General features: G+C 38.2%; 1 protein-coding gene across 18 annotated transcripts in view; it reads right to left on the reverse strand.

Moving 5' to 3' along the window:
• SEC31A (SEC31 homolog A, COPII coat complex component) overlaps positions 1–16,444 on the reverse strand; it is an 80,349-nt gene that overhangs the window by 54,386 nt on the left and 9,519 nt on the right. For 17 of the 18 annotated variants that reach the window (XM_045076661.1, XM_045076540.1, XM_045076511.1 and 14 more), the window contains exons 2-10: positions 14,616–14,698; positions 13,403–13,526; positions 11,875–12,073; positions 10,548–10,643; positions 9,317–9,457; positions 7,188–7,330; positions 3,795–3,894; positions 1,054–1,215; positions 705–857 (exon numbers count right to left, since the gene is read on the reverse strand). In XM_045076661.1, the coding sequence (XP_044932596.1) occupies positions 705–857; positions 1,054–1,215; positions 3,795–3,894; positions 7,188–7,330; positions 9,317–9,457; positions 10,548–10,643; positions 11,875–12,073; positions 13,403–13,526; positions 14,616–14,694 (1,197 nt within the window). In that variant the 5' untranslated portion in view covers positions 14,695–14,698. Of the gene's footprint in view, positions 1–704; positions 858–1,053; positions 1,216–3,794; positions 3,895–7,187; positions 7,331–9,316; positions 9,458–10,547; positions 10,644–11,874; positions 12,074–13,402; positions 13,527–14,615; positions 14,699–14,971; positions 15,062–16,444 lie in introns of those variants that run through there. The other variant, XM_013048293.2, reaches the window with a different exon arrangement.

Below are 16,444 nucleotides of genomic sequence, written 5' to 3' on the forward strand. Positions count from 1 at the left end.
AGAGAGCCCGACATGGGGCTCGATCCCAGGAACCTGAGATCATGACCTGAGTCGAAGGCAGAGGCTTAACCCACTGAGCCACCCAGGCGCCCCATTTTTTAAGATTTTATTTATTTATTTGACAGAGAGACAGACAGACATTGGGAGAAGGAACAGAAGCGGGGGAGTAGGAGAAGCAGGCGTCCTGCTGAGCAGGACGCCCCATGTGGGACTGGATCCCAGGACCCTGGGACGATGACCTGAGCCGAAGGAAGACGCTTAACGACTGAGCCACCCAGGCGCCTCTAAAATGGCAAATTCTACGCTACATGTTTTTTTACTATAAAAAAGAAGAAATTGGCAATTAAAAAAAGTTGGAAGGAATAAAGGAAGGAAGAATACACAGATAGACCTTCCTCCAAAGAAAAAAAGAAAAAAAATGCTGAAGTTTAATAAGGGGATGGACAGTGTAAAGGTTGCACGAGAACGTAAATGTACTTAATGCCACTGAACTGTGTATTTCTAAATGGTTAACATGGTAAGTTTTATGTCATCTATATCTTACCACAATTTAAAGTAAAATAAAAAAAGATAAGTTCCCATTTTTTCTGAGAAGCCATTTTGAGTGAGAAAAACTTAACACATCTCAATCCTCTTCCACCTGAGTGACCCTCTAAGAGCACTTTACCAAGAGAAGTCCTCTGTGCTGAATCGAATGCACTTACAGAAAAGGAAGCTCCAACAGGCCTTCGGGTCCACTTGGGTGGCTTCTTGAGAGGCAACACTATGTTATGCTGAGCCGTCTGCTGAGGAATTTGCAATGGAGGAAGGGGCTGTCCTGTGCCAAAGGGATCAAGATTCCCAAAGGACGATGAAAGCTAAAAAACATAATTACATGAGAATTTGTAACTTACACAAAATTTTGTTGCATGTTTTCAAGTCATACGCATGACATATTTTTATCACGAGCATCCCATTAATCAGTAGCCCTGATCCATAAAGTCATCTTCAAATAATTAAGCAAGATGGAATTTTTCAAGTGTTGTAATTGAACATCTTAACACTTCGTATTACCTTGTCAACTTGTTTCTGCCTTAGGCCGTCTGCACTCCCACCCATGATGGAATACACGCTGATCCGCCCGTCAAAGGAAGCCGCTGATAAGACAGCAGGGTTTCTGGGACACCACTGAATGTCAAAGCACCACTGTGTGTTGGTGGGAAGTTCATACAACACCTAGGCAACGACAACAAGGGTCAGAAAACAGTAAAGCCACTCGACACCCAAAACACGTGAATGAGTGTGATCCACATGCGCAGCTTAATGAAACACTTCCTTTTAGAAAGTCTGTTGAACCAGGAAAAACAATCATAAAAATTCATTTGAAGTACAAAAGGAGTCCACTATGGTAAGCTGTTAGGATAAAAATGAATGCTTCTTCAAACTTGTGACCAGATTTAGAATAAGTACATATTAAAAACGAAGGTTTTTCCGTTTTTATTGAGGTGGTAGTAGCAGATGCATCTGAATGACCAGAGCAAATCAGAGTCAGCTTGTTAAAAACTCTAAGAGAGAACGGTCTGGTCTCCTGCCCAACTCTGCTACTTGCCAAGATCCAGACAATCATATTTAGGCTATCTGAAGACCACAGTTAAAAAATAACCTCAAGAAGGAAGAATTCACTGAGAAATTTGGTTTTTAGTCAAGCAAAACCATGTATACATCATTTATCTTACTGCAGAATGGAAACAGGTTTAGCATAAACACTTTAGAAGGAGAAAAATATAGAAAAACTGTAAACAAGTGGTTGATATAAAACCTTTACAATGTAGTAATTATTGCTAACTCAGTGTGATGGTAACTGATGCTCACAGGAGGATAGGTTTTATGTCTGTTTTTAATGATTTTATTTATTTGAGAGAGAAAAAGGGCACAAGCACGAGCAAGGGGAAGGGCAGAGGGAGTGGGGGAAGCAGACTCCCTGCTGAGCAAGGAGCCTCCCGGACTAGGAGCTAGATCCAGGATCCTGGGATCGTGACCTGAATTGAAGGCAGATGCTTAACCGACTGAGCCACCCAGGCGCCCCGGTTTTATGGTTTTAAGAAGTCAAACTAACTTTGATTTCGTGGGATATTTGAAATGTTCAGTTTTATAAGAAAACAGAATTAAGTAAAAAGGTACCTAGCTGACTCACCTTTAAGGCTTACATTGGTCAATAAGACTCATTATTCAGGTTCTTTAAATCATTGTTCTATTCCTAATTTACACTTGAGTAAAAAAAATCTAATAAACTTTTTATTTCCAGCATATACTAAAAGTTTATGGCTTTAATGTCCAAGCACACGCAACTAATCATAAGCAAAATTCATTTTATCAAATCATAGAACAGATAAAATTAGAACAGTAATTTCCATGATTTTGAACTCACTTGGAAAGGCACATTATAAAATTTAAGATTTTATTATTTGGTCCACAAACATATGAGGGAAAACTTACTTTAATTTTTTTCTCCTATCTTTCCTAACTTGAATGATTCTACCTTCTTTTAGAAAACTTGAAACCACAAATCAAATAACAAAAGTGCTTGTTTCTATATATTAAAACCTATCAAAGAGGGGTGCCTGCTTCTCTCTTTCCTTCTGCCCCTCCCCCATACTGGTGTGTGAGCTCTCCCTCATAAATACATAAAATTCTAAAAAAGTGAAGTAAAAAATAAAACCTAAAAAACAAAAATCTATGGTCTATTGCCAAATACTGACAAGACGGAAACCATTCATTCAACTAAGAAAAATAATTTTTAAAATACTTAACGAGATTTTTTTGCCCATTAATTTAATCTAAAGAGATTAAAAGCAATCAAGTTACATTTATAAAACATTTATATTGAAAAGAAATAAATTTCCCACATCTAAATTTCTATGTATAGAACATATGACAAATATTATAAAGTATATTCCTGCTGTATAGTTCAGAAGAGAAATTAAAAACATACAACTCATTTCCAAAAATCAGAGAGGCTCTTCAGGAATGGTAAGGTAGGAAAAAGACCCAAACCTTGAACACTCCTGCTTTAAAAACACTGATTTCCAGAGATCACACATTAAATAAATCAAACCAAGTATTTCTGAGTGTGGGTCAACATCTTTTATTAGAAATGGGAGGTAGGGGGGCGCCTGGGTGGCTCAGTGGGTGAAGCCACTGCCTTCGGCTCAGGGCATGATCTCAGGGTCCTGGGATTGAGCCCCGCATCGGGCTCTCTGCTCAGCTGGGAGCCTGTTTCCCCCTCTCTCTCTGCCTGCCTCTCTGCCTACTTGTGATCTCTGGCAAATAAATAAATAAAATCTTAAAAAAAAAAAAAGAAATGGACGGTAGGGGATGATTACTAATTTCGAAAATACTATTTCAATGGCTGACTTTCTTGGATGAAACAGGTGAGGGTTAAATAATATTCCTGATAAAATCTCTCCTAGATTAACATTTCGCACGTATCTCTATCTCCATGTCCTTAACTATATTAATGCACTAAAGAATCCATATGGAAAATTTCTTATTCGGCTACCAAAAACATATGTAATAGTGGGGTGCCCGGGTGGCTCAGTCATTGAGCAGCTGCCTTTGGCTCAGGTCATGATCCCGGGGCCCTGGGATGGAGCCTCGCACTGGGTTCCCTGCTCCGCGGGGAGCCTACTTATCCCATTCCCACTCCCCCTGCTTGTGTTCCCTCTCTCACTGTCTCTCTCGGTCAAATAAATAAATAAAATCTTAAAAAAATATATTATAGTAGCTATAGTCTGAGAAATGGTTCCTCCTCACACCTCTCCTGTGTTAGGGTTGGAGCAGAGAATCTTAGCATCTTTTCCGCAGCTCAGCAACAATTCCGGATCTGCCATGCTCCAAGCAATTGCCAAAATCCCCCTATAAAAAACACAAGGTGAAGAAATTTTTAATCTTCAGAAAACCAAGTCTCCAAATGATTCCTGTCTAGGTTCTGGAGACACATGTTGCTAAGAGAAGTATAATTTCATATAATCTTCATGGAAAGTAATTTAGGAATGTGTACACTCTTTGATCACCAAGAAGACATTCGGTATCTTCTCAGAATCAGGAAAACACTGTAAAGGACAAGAACCCAAATTAAGACTGCATTTTGTTTCTAATATTTTATTTTATTTTATTTTATTGAAGATTTTGTTTATTTATTTGACACAGAGAGAGAGACAGTGAGAGAGGGAACACAAGCAGGGGCGTACAGGAGGGCGAGGGAAAGGTAGAAGCAGGCAGCCTGGGATCATGACCTGAGCCGAAGGCAGACGTTCAACGACTGAGTCACCCAGGAGCCCCTCTAATCTTTTAGTTTTTAAAAAATTAAAATCTTTGTGAAAATTATAAGGACAGTACGACGTATGGCCTTATATTCCTCACTTTGACTCACTGGTTTGGCCACATTTACTGTATGCGGCTTTCTCTCTCTCTCCATACATACACTGAGCATTTGAGAGTTAATTAGAGATATTATGACACGTCACCCCCACACACTTACCTCTGAGGATAAAATCATCCTTCTGCATAACCACAATACAATTACATACTGAAAATATTTCTTATTTATATGCAGTATTTTAAAACATATAGTCCATATCCAAATTTCCAACTGCATCAATATACTTTCTAACTGCTCCCCCTTTAGAATCCAATCACGCATGTCAAGAATTTCAAGCTTGTCAAGAATGCCTTTCAAAGAAATTCATACATATTTAATATCACATTTTAAAGAACATTTATGGGGGCACCTGGGTGGCTCAGTGGGTTAAGCCTCTGCCTTCGGCTCAGGTCATGATCTCAGGGTCCCCCCGCCCCCGCCTGCCTCTCTGCCTACTTGTGATCTCTGTCAAATAAATAAAATAAATTCTTAAAAAAAATTTAAAAAGACCATTATGTTCTTATAGGTATTAAAGAAAAAAACATCACAGAATTATAGAGCAGGAAAGGACTGTAAATCTCATCTAAGCCACCTCCTGCATGTATTATTAGAAGGAGAAAACTGAGAAAACAGAGAGTTGATCTGCTCCTGCAGCTCAGTGTAGTCTTCTGTCTTGCTAAATTGTGATCACACCTAAAACTGGCAGTAGATATAGTGTCAAGAGCACAGACACTAGGGGCACTCTAGGTGGTTCAGGTGTTCAGGTGGTTCTAGGGGCACCTGGGTGGTTCAGGTGTTAAGCATCTGCCTTCGGCTCAGGTCATGGTCTTGGGGTCCTGGGATCAAGCCCCACATCGGGCTCCCTGCTCAGCAGGGAGCCTGCTTCTCCCTCTCCCACTCTCCCTGCTTGTGTTCCCTCTCTCGCTGTGTCTCTCTCTGTCAAATAAATAAGTAAAATCTAAAAAAAACAAAACAAAACAAAACAAGGAGCACAGATTCCAGGATCAGAATGTTTGATCAGAAGTCAGCACTTGACTGGTTATGTGATCTAGGCCAAGTTTACCTTACTGAGCTTCAATTTCCAATTCGTAAAATGGGCTAATGGCATCTGTACCATCGACTTGTTATGAGGATTAACTGACTTCATATTTAAAGTGCTTGTACACTTCACATATTATACAAATGTCAGTGTCCTTCCACTATTATGCAAACCTCCCGAGGGCAGCAATTTTTATCTGTTATATCACTGAATCATAGCATAGTGCTTGGCTCAGAGCACATGTTCAAGAAGTACATGTTGAATGAATGAACAAAACCTTATCTAACATGGGAAAAATATTACAACTTATCCCAATCATCCCTTCTTTGCTAAAACGCTGACTGAAGCAGTAATATCTAAACAGAATTGCATTTTACTGGACTCTTTTCTCCTTTACATAAAGTTAAGGAGAGGTCACAAACTTTAAGGCCTCTTAGTGTGCAAATCCACTACCCAGTGGGAAAACAGAATTTAAAGCTTTAGTCTATATATCCTTAAACAAGAAAGTCCAAAAGTACTCAGAAAATATTATAACGTTAAAAGGGATTTATTTCTTGTTTAAAACTGTTAAACAAATACATAGAAATTCCCTGAGTACCTGTATATCAATGTTAGGAAGCATGCTAATTTACAATTAAATTTAATGCTACCGGGACACCTGGGTGGCTCAGTTGGTTAAGCGGCCGCCTTCGGCTCAGGTCATGATCTCAGCGTCCTGGGATCGAGTCCCCACATCGGGCTCCTTGCTTGGCAGGGAGCCTGCTTCTCCCTCTGCCTCTGCCTGCCACTCTGTCTGCCTGTACGTTCTTTCTCTCTCTCTCTGACAAATAAATAAAATCTTTAAAAAAAAAATTTAAAGCTACCAAACCTGAGAAAATTTGCAAATCTTTTACTTTTTTTTTAATTTTAATTTTTTTAACCATTTTTTTAAAAAAAGTAATTTCTATACCCAACAAGGGGCTTGAACTCATAACCCCAGAGACCAGAGCTGCACGTTCTATCAAATGAGCCAACAAGGCACCCCACTCATATCTTTTTAGAGAATCTGCACATTTATTACAATTAAAAGCACAGGCACCCACATGGCACAGTTGGTTAAGGGTTCGACTTTTGATTTCAGCTCAGGTTGTGATCTCAGGGGTGTGAGATCGAGCCCTACGTTGGGCTCGGTGCTGTCTCCTTGAGATTCGCTCTCCCTCTGCCCCTCCCACTCTTGCTCTCAGGCTCTGACTCTTTCTTAAAAATAAATAATAAATAAATCTTCTAAAAAATGATATAAAATAGAAAATAAATAAAATTAAATTAACAGCAGAATAACCCAAATTTCTCAAAAATACTTTTAAATTAAAATAGACAATTAGAAATAAAACAAACTTTTAAACCGCTGCGTGTCCTTGAATGTTATGGAAGACATCAGTATTATGATGCTAGTAAACTGGATGATGTCAAGAGAGTTGTCCTACAATGTTGTGGCATACTGGAATTGTAATCTATTCATTATAACTGAAAAAAGGAGTGGAAAACCCTTTATCACATTTTTTATTACTATAATATGAATTGGCTACCATTTTTGAGAACAGAAAATCTGACGACTATTGCTTCAAATACATATAATTTATACTGAATTTTACAAGACAGAGACAAAATAGATTCCTTAATTTAAAAACAATTATCTGATAATTCAAAAATAATAAGTAAATGTATTTTTAAAAATAAAGAATCAAGTTCCTTAGAAGTACAGCATGATACCTGGCATGGTTTTCCAAGACACGGAGTGGAGAGGAAGCAAAGCGAAGATCCCACATCTGGACCACTGGTAATCTATCATCCTCAGAGGCAAGGACCATCTGAGTCGCAACATCGGGATGCCACGCCAACCCAGAGCAATGCATCTGCAGAGAGTTAAGGCTCACAATGTATCAATCCTACTACTTTATGAAGAGCCAAAATGAGCTTAAGGAACATGCCTTTGTTGAAACAAATAGTAGAAAACATCAGCTCAGGCTTAGATTTTTAAAAAACAACAAGAAAAAACAAAACCTAAAGCTATTAAATTTTGAATCCTGACAGCTACCTCCAGAGCCTGCATTTGCAACCTTCAAGCTATGCTGTCTCTTTAAAACTATGAAATTTTATTCAACAGCCTTAAACAGGACTCTTAAAAGTTAAAAAAAAAAAAAATTTTTTTTAAAGATTTTATTTATTTATTTGACAGAGATCACAAGCAGGCAGAGAGGCAGGCAGAGAGAGCAAGGGAAGCAGGCTTCCCGGAGAGCAAAGAGCCTGATGTGGGGCTCGATCCCAGGACCCTGGGACCATGACCTGAGGCGAAGGCAGAGGCTTTAACCCACTGAGCCACCCAGGCGCCCCCCCAAATAAAAAATTTTAATGTTTTCAGTTCATCCAGCTATTTGATACACAGCACCATTCTGGACCAGAATAATTCTATACCAAAAATGAGTTTACTGGTCAATACTGTAACTGGTGGGAAAGTTTTATATAAATTTAAATACAATTTAATACTTTGGGAAAAATGAAAACAGGTAAAAGATTATAGTAACAGTCCATGGGTGGCTCAGTCAGCCAGAAGTCTGACTCTTGGTTTTAGCTCAGGTCATGATCTCAGGGTACCGGGATTGCCCCTACACGGGGCTCCACACTCAGTGGAGCGTCTGCTTCTCTCCTCCTCTACCCCTCCCCCATGGAGTGTGCTGGATCTCTCAAATAAATAAATAAATAAATAAATAAATAAATAAAAGATTATAACAAAAAAGTTTCATACCTTTCCTCTATTTTGTCAAAAAAATCAAGACAATATCTAAAGCAATAGCTACCATTTCAATTTTTACATGGAATAAATTAACAGTATTACTAAGAATTACCTGGACATTCATATCCTACTGAACATTCCTAAAGATAATGGCAATGCTTATTGTATAATTTATTCAATTAAAATTTGTTTTAAAATTCCTATTTCAGGAGCGCCTGGGTGGCTCAGTGGGTTAAAGCCTCTGCCTTCCGCTCCGGTCATGATCCCAGGGTCCTGGGATCGAGCCCCACGCCGGGCTCTCTGCTCAGCAGGGAGCCTGCTTCCTCCCCTCTCTCTCTGCCTGCTTGTGATCTCTCTCTCTCTCAAATAAATAAAATATTAAAAAAAATAATAATAAAATTCCTAATTCATTGAAAAACAGTATCCTAAAGAAATATTTTTCTCAATAGTTTTCTGTGGTTATTGTTCCCCCCACCTTAGTTATTGTTAAGTTATGTATGTATTCTCTGATTTAGGCAAACTTGTTTTTAAAATGTCAAACTAAACAATGTAATGAAAAACAAACTAACAAGATAAAGCCATTTAATTATGTCTAAATTATTTAATAGCACATTAGGACATAGTATTAAGGAATCTGTAAGGTCAAAAATTTAATGTGTTGTACAGCTACATCTACTGGGCAAATGGGAGATATCAGCTCATTTAAGTAGCACCTAATCAGAAAAGGTGAAGCCAGGAGTCTGGAAACCACAAGTTCACAGTCATATAATTACTAGCTGGAAAAATTCATATATTCCAGAGAAAGCTAAAGATAAAAAGTTGCTATCATGCTTTGAGATAGCTAGTCAAGTAAGAACAACCAGTAAAACATGGATTAAGGAATTTAATTAACTATCTCTCTCTTCATCATTAGCAGTATTCAACATGTTTTATCAGAAATTTTATTATCTTCCCCAAGGAAAAAAACCTCGATCCAACATGATCGGCCCATGAATAGATAGCAACTGACTTCACAAAATTTGATGTGTTGTCAACACTGACAATATAGAAATAGCTACGGCAGGAACACAGCACGGCTCTGCACATGACAAGTCAATCACGCACTTACCCTGTTACTATGGTCACTGACTTTGATGATAGGTTCATTTTTTCTGAGATCCCACACAGTGGCCCGGCCACTGGGACTGGCTGATGCTAAAATATGCTGAACTTGTCTGTTCCACGCAACGCAGCTGATATCCTCTGGAGGCTAAAAAGGAAGGAACTACTGAAAACCATTTTTCACTTATGATCCAATTAAGTACAAAATCTGATGCTTCTTTTTAAAAAATGAATTAATTAAAATCTGAACCATTTATTCCACAAATTTTTTATATTCATAGGCTCTCAATAAATATAATACAATTTAAAGCTCAGTATACGCACCAATTCAAGTATTTTACCTCATTTAATACTGTCTCATTCACCATCCATTTATTAAGCTCCTGCTATAAATTAAGCACTTTTTCTTAATTTGCAACTCCCACAAGGTAGGTAATGAACTACAAAGTAGACATTGATCAGTATGATGGACAACTACGCAGAGCAAAAGTTACAGCCTCGGGGTGCCTGGGTAGCTCAGTGGGTTAGGTGTCTGACTCTCGATTTGAGCTCCAGTCCTGAGTCTGCTGGGGATTCTGTCTCTCCCTTGCCCTCTGCCTATCACCCCCATGTGTTCCCTTCTCTTTCTCTCTCTCAAATAAATAAATAAATAAAATCTTTAAAAATAAATAAATAAAAATAAATGGTAGATCACATGCTAGCATTATACCCCCTCCAAGATAGCCAGAATGCTGGGATCCATTTTAATGGCTCCTCAATCTCAGTAGTCTATAGACCATAAACTTCACAGAGGCAAGCGGAAGACTGTTCTTTCTTACCTTACAGAAATGCACAGGAAAGGGGCTGAGCTGTTTTTTTCTTAAAAAATAAGTTTCCTTTCTAGTCTATGATTTTTATTCCAAGATTAGATATCATCAAAATACTATACAACATAAAATACTATACTATATAAATTCCTGTATTTAAAAAGTAATCCAAGACTTGTCTCTTTTATTCACGACTGCATGTCGAATACATCAAAGCAGTGTCGGGTGGTAAGCACTGAATAAATATTTGCTGTGGAAGTACTCACTGATACTTCAAAGAACACGTTTACTAACACCTTGCTATCCTGAAGGAAAATCAGTAACATCTAAACACTGATTTTAAACAAATATATTTTGTGTGAAAAAAATGAAATAAATAAAGTGTTAAAGAATCAGCTGGTTCTTTTGATTACATCAGAATCAATGCAATACCTGTGTTTTGGCTCCTGGTGTCATTGGCGTTGCAAAGTTGTTGAGATCCCAAATGTAGATTTCAGATTCATTAGCACCAGAGGCTACCAGATTAGTCTGCAATAAGAAATAATAATGAAACAACATTTAAGTATAATTAAGAGAACTCTGAATAACTTCAGAGATAGAATGCTCTATCAGTTTTAGGGTATACAACTTTTCTACTTAATTAAAGAACCAAACCTCATGATTTCCTAAATGCTATGGATAATAATCTGAAACTACAATGGTTTTTCAAAGAAGCATATTATAAGATTCTATTTCACCAAGAAGACAGTATGTCTACTGATATTAAAATACAAGAGATTAAAAAAATAATTATATGGATGAATTCTTAAACAATCATGCAACCATGTGGGGATTATCATTTGTGCAGGAAGGGGATCTGATTGTGAGAGAGAGACAAAAAACAGGCAAAATCAATTACTTTTTCAGACAAATAACTGAATCCTAAAATAATGGTATCTATCTCCAGACACCTCAAAGCCAGCTTCTGCCGCCAGACCCATACAGGGCTAGTAAAATCTCCTGTCTTAAATCCTCAGGTCTTTCTGGTGCATTTACACTCCATTTTGGTCTAGGTGGCAGTACTTCTAGGTTATCTCTGTTGCATACCTTTAGGGTCAAAAAGACTGTAACCCTGTGACATGAAGTACAGGAAGATAATGGGTTTCATATACTGGCTTTCATCTTTTGTTACTCACTCTCATAAGTTCTTTCATCAACTGACACCTGACTATGAAAACAGAGGAATTCTACGGTTGTAACCGCCTATAACCTAAGACACCACCCAGCAAGCAGCTGCTGTTTAAACTCATATACAAAGCAACTAACTATCTCATCTAAAGAGCCGGCACCATAAACTACAGAAATGAAGCTCAGGTTGTATTTCTATACCCTAAGTATTTATTTATAATATAAGAAAAATAACTATTTTAAACTTTCTTAAGATAATAGTCATGTTTCGGTTGTTAAGCTCTAATGTTCTATTAACTCAAGGTATTTGCAAACCTATACATTTATATAATTAACATTAAGTTATGCTTAGGACGGCAAAAGTAGACTGACTGATTCTGCGCTGCCTGATCCCCTCCATGGAGTTATCATCATTTACCTTGATCCCAACTCTGAACCCTCCATTATTCAAGAAAATACACTCGCTCATCAGCCTGCACGGGCACACATTTTTAGCTTTCAGTTCCAAGACTGAGGCACAGCAGATTCGTATGCCTATTTCAAATAAGCAGTGCATGTCTCAAGAGTTATGAATAAACATCAGAAGTCTAACCTGGAAAATATTCACATCCAAGGCTCTTACTGGGCCGGTATGCTTGTCATTTTGGGCAATCACAACTTCCTTGTCTCCAGCTATAATTTTAGAAGGATCGTAAAGAATAATATTTCCATTTTCACCACCTGCAATCAGAACTCCAGAGACATTCCCTTTGGAATCCATCTTATGAGGGCCCCAAATCAACTTATGGTACCTTTAAGAGAAAAGGAGTAAATAACTGATATAAGTCAAAAGGATAAGAGAAAGCATTCAAAATTATGTATTTCATTCCATGTGTTTTCATAAATAATCTAAAAACACTGCTGTTCCTCTATTCCTTGTAACCATGCACGACTTGGTGAAATGGCATTTTAGTTTTTATTTATATTCATATGTGCATTTTGATTTTATAATCCTGGAGAGTAAAAAGTTTCTGGTAGAGGTAACATAGCGTCAGAAAGTATACTTGATTTGTGTGTCAAAAGGTATAGGATTAAGAACGGTTTTACCACTTAGAAACTGTGAGACCCTAGGCAAGATACTGAATCTTCCTAAGCTGCTTTTGGTTCATCTGTAAAACAGAGCTCTAATCAATCATTTCCTTTGATATTATTTGACTACAGAAGTACTCACTGACAAGTAGTCTGCAAAGTAGTAGAAGTGCCAAAGGAGGTATATAAAATTTTCTAAGAAAAGTAATGTATTCCAACGGTGGAAAAGCGACATCAAAATGATATTTATTATGACAAGTATCCCCACTGATGGAGAATAAAGATTATGGTTTGGCTAGGAGATGAAAGATGAAGGTGGCATGGAGGTATACAATGACACAAGCGGTGGTGAGTGGGAAAACTGATAGCCAAAAGGTATTTGGAGTTCCCATCATAGTGGGAGAGCTCTGAAAAATATGAGGTCCCATGAGACGCCATGTGCCAGAGTACAATCTCTTCACCAAAATCGGCCAAACTACTGGGACAATAAAGCATATTTTACTACTCAAATGAAAATGTCCTTTTCCTACATTATGATAACACCTTATCATAAGCACTTGGGAAGATGACCCAGATACCTACTGTATCAGAAATCATGTCAACAAAAATCTCTGTGATATGTATTTCTAAATACAGAAAGTACAACGAAAAAAATAACCTACCATTCAGAGATAATCACTTTTAACACCCTCATATTCATCCAACTACCCCTTTTTTAAGCCATGCCTATCCTTTTTTTGGTAAACAGTTGAGAAAAGGAAGTAAGAGACAGCATGCCTACTGTATCATGAGGAAAAAACAACGAGAAAATCGAGCCTCTCCTTCCTATCCTACACGTCAGCTGTCAGTAAACGAGTCAACAGCACACACACCCTTCCTTTACTTCCACAGAAACTCACTCATATACTTCTTCATGAAATACCTCATGTCATTGATGGTCTTCTTCTACGTAGTTTCCAATAACAACGTATTTATAGACAAACGAGGCATCAACCACAACATAATAACCCCAATGATAAATAATGTGAAATTAAAATTCATCAGTCTCATACCTGTGAGAAGAAGAGAAGGTGGCACAAGACTTCATATCCAAGGACGGGTCAGAAAGGTCGAATTCAAATATCTCGAGGGAAGCACTGGTACTGAATGTTGCATCCAACTGCTGAGCAGATGTTCCTACGGAAAATACATTCATGGTAAGTATAGTGCAAAAATAAAAGACTCAGAGAAAACCATACAAAACAAAACAAAGTAAATGCACGTTTTCCAATGATCTCACTCATGAGTGCGGTCTTAGTGACTAACATCTCAGGATGCATGCCATTGAACATCGCTCAAATTCCTGTAGCAATGAATTCTGACACAAGGCTTGGAGACAATGTTTGTAAGAATGGATGGTGCAGGTAACTCTTTAAACCTACAGATATCTTAAAAACTCTCTGTAAAAACAGTCTCTTGATTTACTCCGCTTATAGTCATAAATGATGTAACTATTTTTATATAAAAATGCTAGCATCAAAATTGTTCTTCATTCAAATTGGTATTAACTTTTTTTTACATGTTATCTCATGTGCTTAATATTGAGGAATGAAGATGAAAAGTAACTTTTATGAAGTGAGGAAGACTCTGTAAATATAGTATGATTTTTTTAAGGATTTTATTTATTTATTTGAGAGAGAGAGTGTAAGTGGGGCGGAGGGGCAGAGAGAAAGAGAGCAAGACAGAAGCAGACTCCCCGTTGAGCAGGGAACCCCATGTGGGGCTCAATCCCAGGACCGTGAGATCATGACCTGAGCCAAAGGCAGGCACGTAACCAACCGAGCCCCCAGGCGCCAGTATCATGACTAAGGCTATGATGAACAAGGTGCTGATAACACAGAGGAAGGTCATTAAACTCAGCTGAAAGGGACGATGGAGTTACTTCATTAGGGAAGGAGAAGCTTTCTAGAAGAGAGGGGCTTGAAGTAAGTTGTTTTTTTTTTTTTAAAGATTTTATTTATTTATTTGACAGACAGAGATCACAAGTAGGCAGAGCAGCAGGCAGAGAGAGGGGGGGTGGAGCAGGCTCCCTGCTGAGCAGAGAGCCCGATGTGGGGCTCGATCCCAGGACCCTGAGATCATGACCTGAGCCGAAGGCCGAGGCTTTAACCCACTGAGCCACCCAGGCGCCCCTGAAGTTAAGTTTTAAAGGACAGGTATGAGTAAGCCAAATGTGGAAAAGAAGAAATTAAGTGATTTACACTCTTTCCTCTCTGTGGAACTTACCGGTAGCTAGGTAAATGGGATGATTCTGGGCAGGGCTCCAGGCCTGCATGGCCGTGCGGTCTACTTCCTTTAACTTCATCCTCCTAAAGAAAATAGTTTACATAGAAATATACTGAACATGTAACATAGAGCACAATTTTTTAACACAGAAATACACTGAACCAACCACTACTTCATTAGTCCAAATGCCAAACTGGTTTAGGTATCATTTGCTGGGAACATTCAGTATTAGAAAGAAGAAAAACTTGTTAAATTATTTTGAGACAACTATAGGGCTTTTCTAATTGTTTTACAACTTATAGTCCTTTGACTGAAGAATCAGTTTGGAAAAAAACAGAAACAATACAGGGTAGTACCTGAGGGACTGATCTTCCCCTGCAACACACTTTCAGGTAAGGACAGGTGACAGCGCAGCAGAGTACAAGAGAGCATGCAATGAACAAGGTACATCCTCCTGGGCCAGAATTACTAAGTGATTAAGAGCAGTTTAAAGAATTAATTTTAAAGGCTAATTACAGGGAAGAATACAGTAAGCCTACAGATTTTAAAGATAAATTTAGCAGAAATTTTAAGAAGCTGGTCATTCCAAGCTACAACTGCACACACCACTAGTTTATACATTCTCTTTAACGTTACTTTGGTCTAAAAATTCAGCAAGTACTGTGTTGTACCTTAAAACAAAACAAAACAATTTTGTTATTGTACGTGAATACATTCACATGGCACAGTATTCCATTGTAAGAGGCACCATCATTTACTTACTTAGTTCACTACTGGTGAATATGTGAGTCTTTTTTTTTTTTTTTAAGATTTTATTTATTTATTTGAGAGTGGGAGAGAGAGAATGAGAGCAGAGAGGTCAGAGGGAGAAGCAGACTCCCCAGTGAGCAGGAAGCCCAATGCAGGACTTGATCCTGGAGCTCCAGGGTCATAACCTGAGCCCAAGGCAGTTGCTTAACTGATTGAGCCACCCAGGTGCCCCTCTGTGAGTTGTTTTTAATCTTTTGCTATTTTTACAAAGAATGCTGAAATAAATACCTATAGGTACATGTTATTTCATTCATGGGCCTGGATAGCTATAAATTTCCAGAAGTAAAACTGCTGGGTTAAAGATAAATTCAATTTTAATTCTAACGGTTATTGCCAAGTTGCCCTCCATGATAACTGTACCTTTTCACATTCCCCTCCAGCCTTGTCAGAGTAACACTTTGATTTTTACCAATGATAGGTGAAAAATGATTACTCTGAGTACTTAACATTTGAATTTCTCATGCCATAATATTGCATATCTTTTTTATATGGTTATAGGCCATCCACATTTCCTTCTCTGTCCTTTTCTGTCTATTCCTGTCTGTTTTACTTGCCTATTTTTTTATTGGGTTGTCAGACTTTATTTTATTTTGGTTATGGGTTTTTCCTTTTTACGTTTCACAAGATTGCTATTTTTTAAAAATAGATTTTATTTATCAGAGCAGTTTCAGGTTCACAGAACTGGGTGAAAACTACGGAGCACCCCCCCATCCCTACCCCGGCCCCTCCCACCATAAAGCGCCCTGCACCACAGTGCATTTGCCGGAATCCAACCCCAACCGAGGCATCATTATCAAGCAAAGTCCATGATTTACTTCAGGGTTCTTTGGGTTTTCTATGGGTTTTGACAAACGAATAATGACACATATTCACCCACCCAAATCCATCCATCCAGACTCAGAATATCATTCAGAAGCTTCCCTGCCCTCAGAATTCTGTGTTCCACCTCTTTATCCCTCTCCTCCGTTCTCGTCCTCTCTCCTGGCAACCGCGGATCTCTCTACTCTCTCCCAAGTTTT

This window comes from Mustela putorius, unplaced genomic scaffold (assembly GCF_011764305.1).
Source record: "Mustela putorius furo isolate JIRA1106 unplaced genomic scaffold, ASM1176430v1.1 tig00000040_pilon_pilon_pilon, whole genome shotgun sequence".
NCBI classification, from domain to species: Eukaryota; Metazoa; Chordata; class Mammalia; order Carnivora; family Mustelidae; genus Mustela; species Mustela putorius.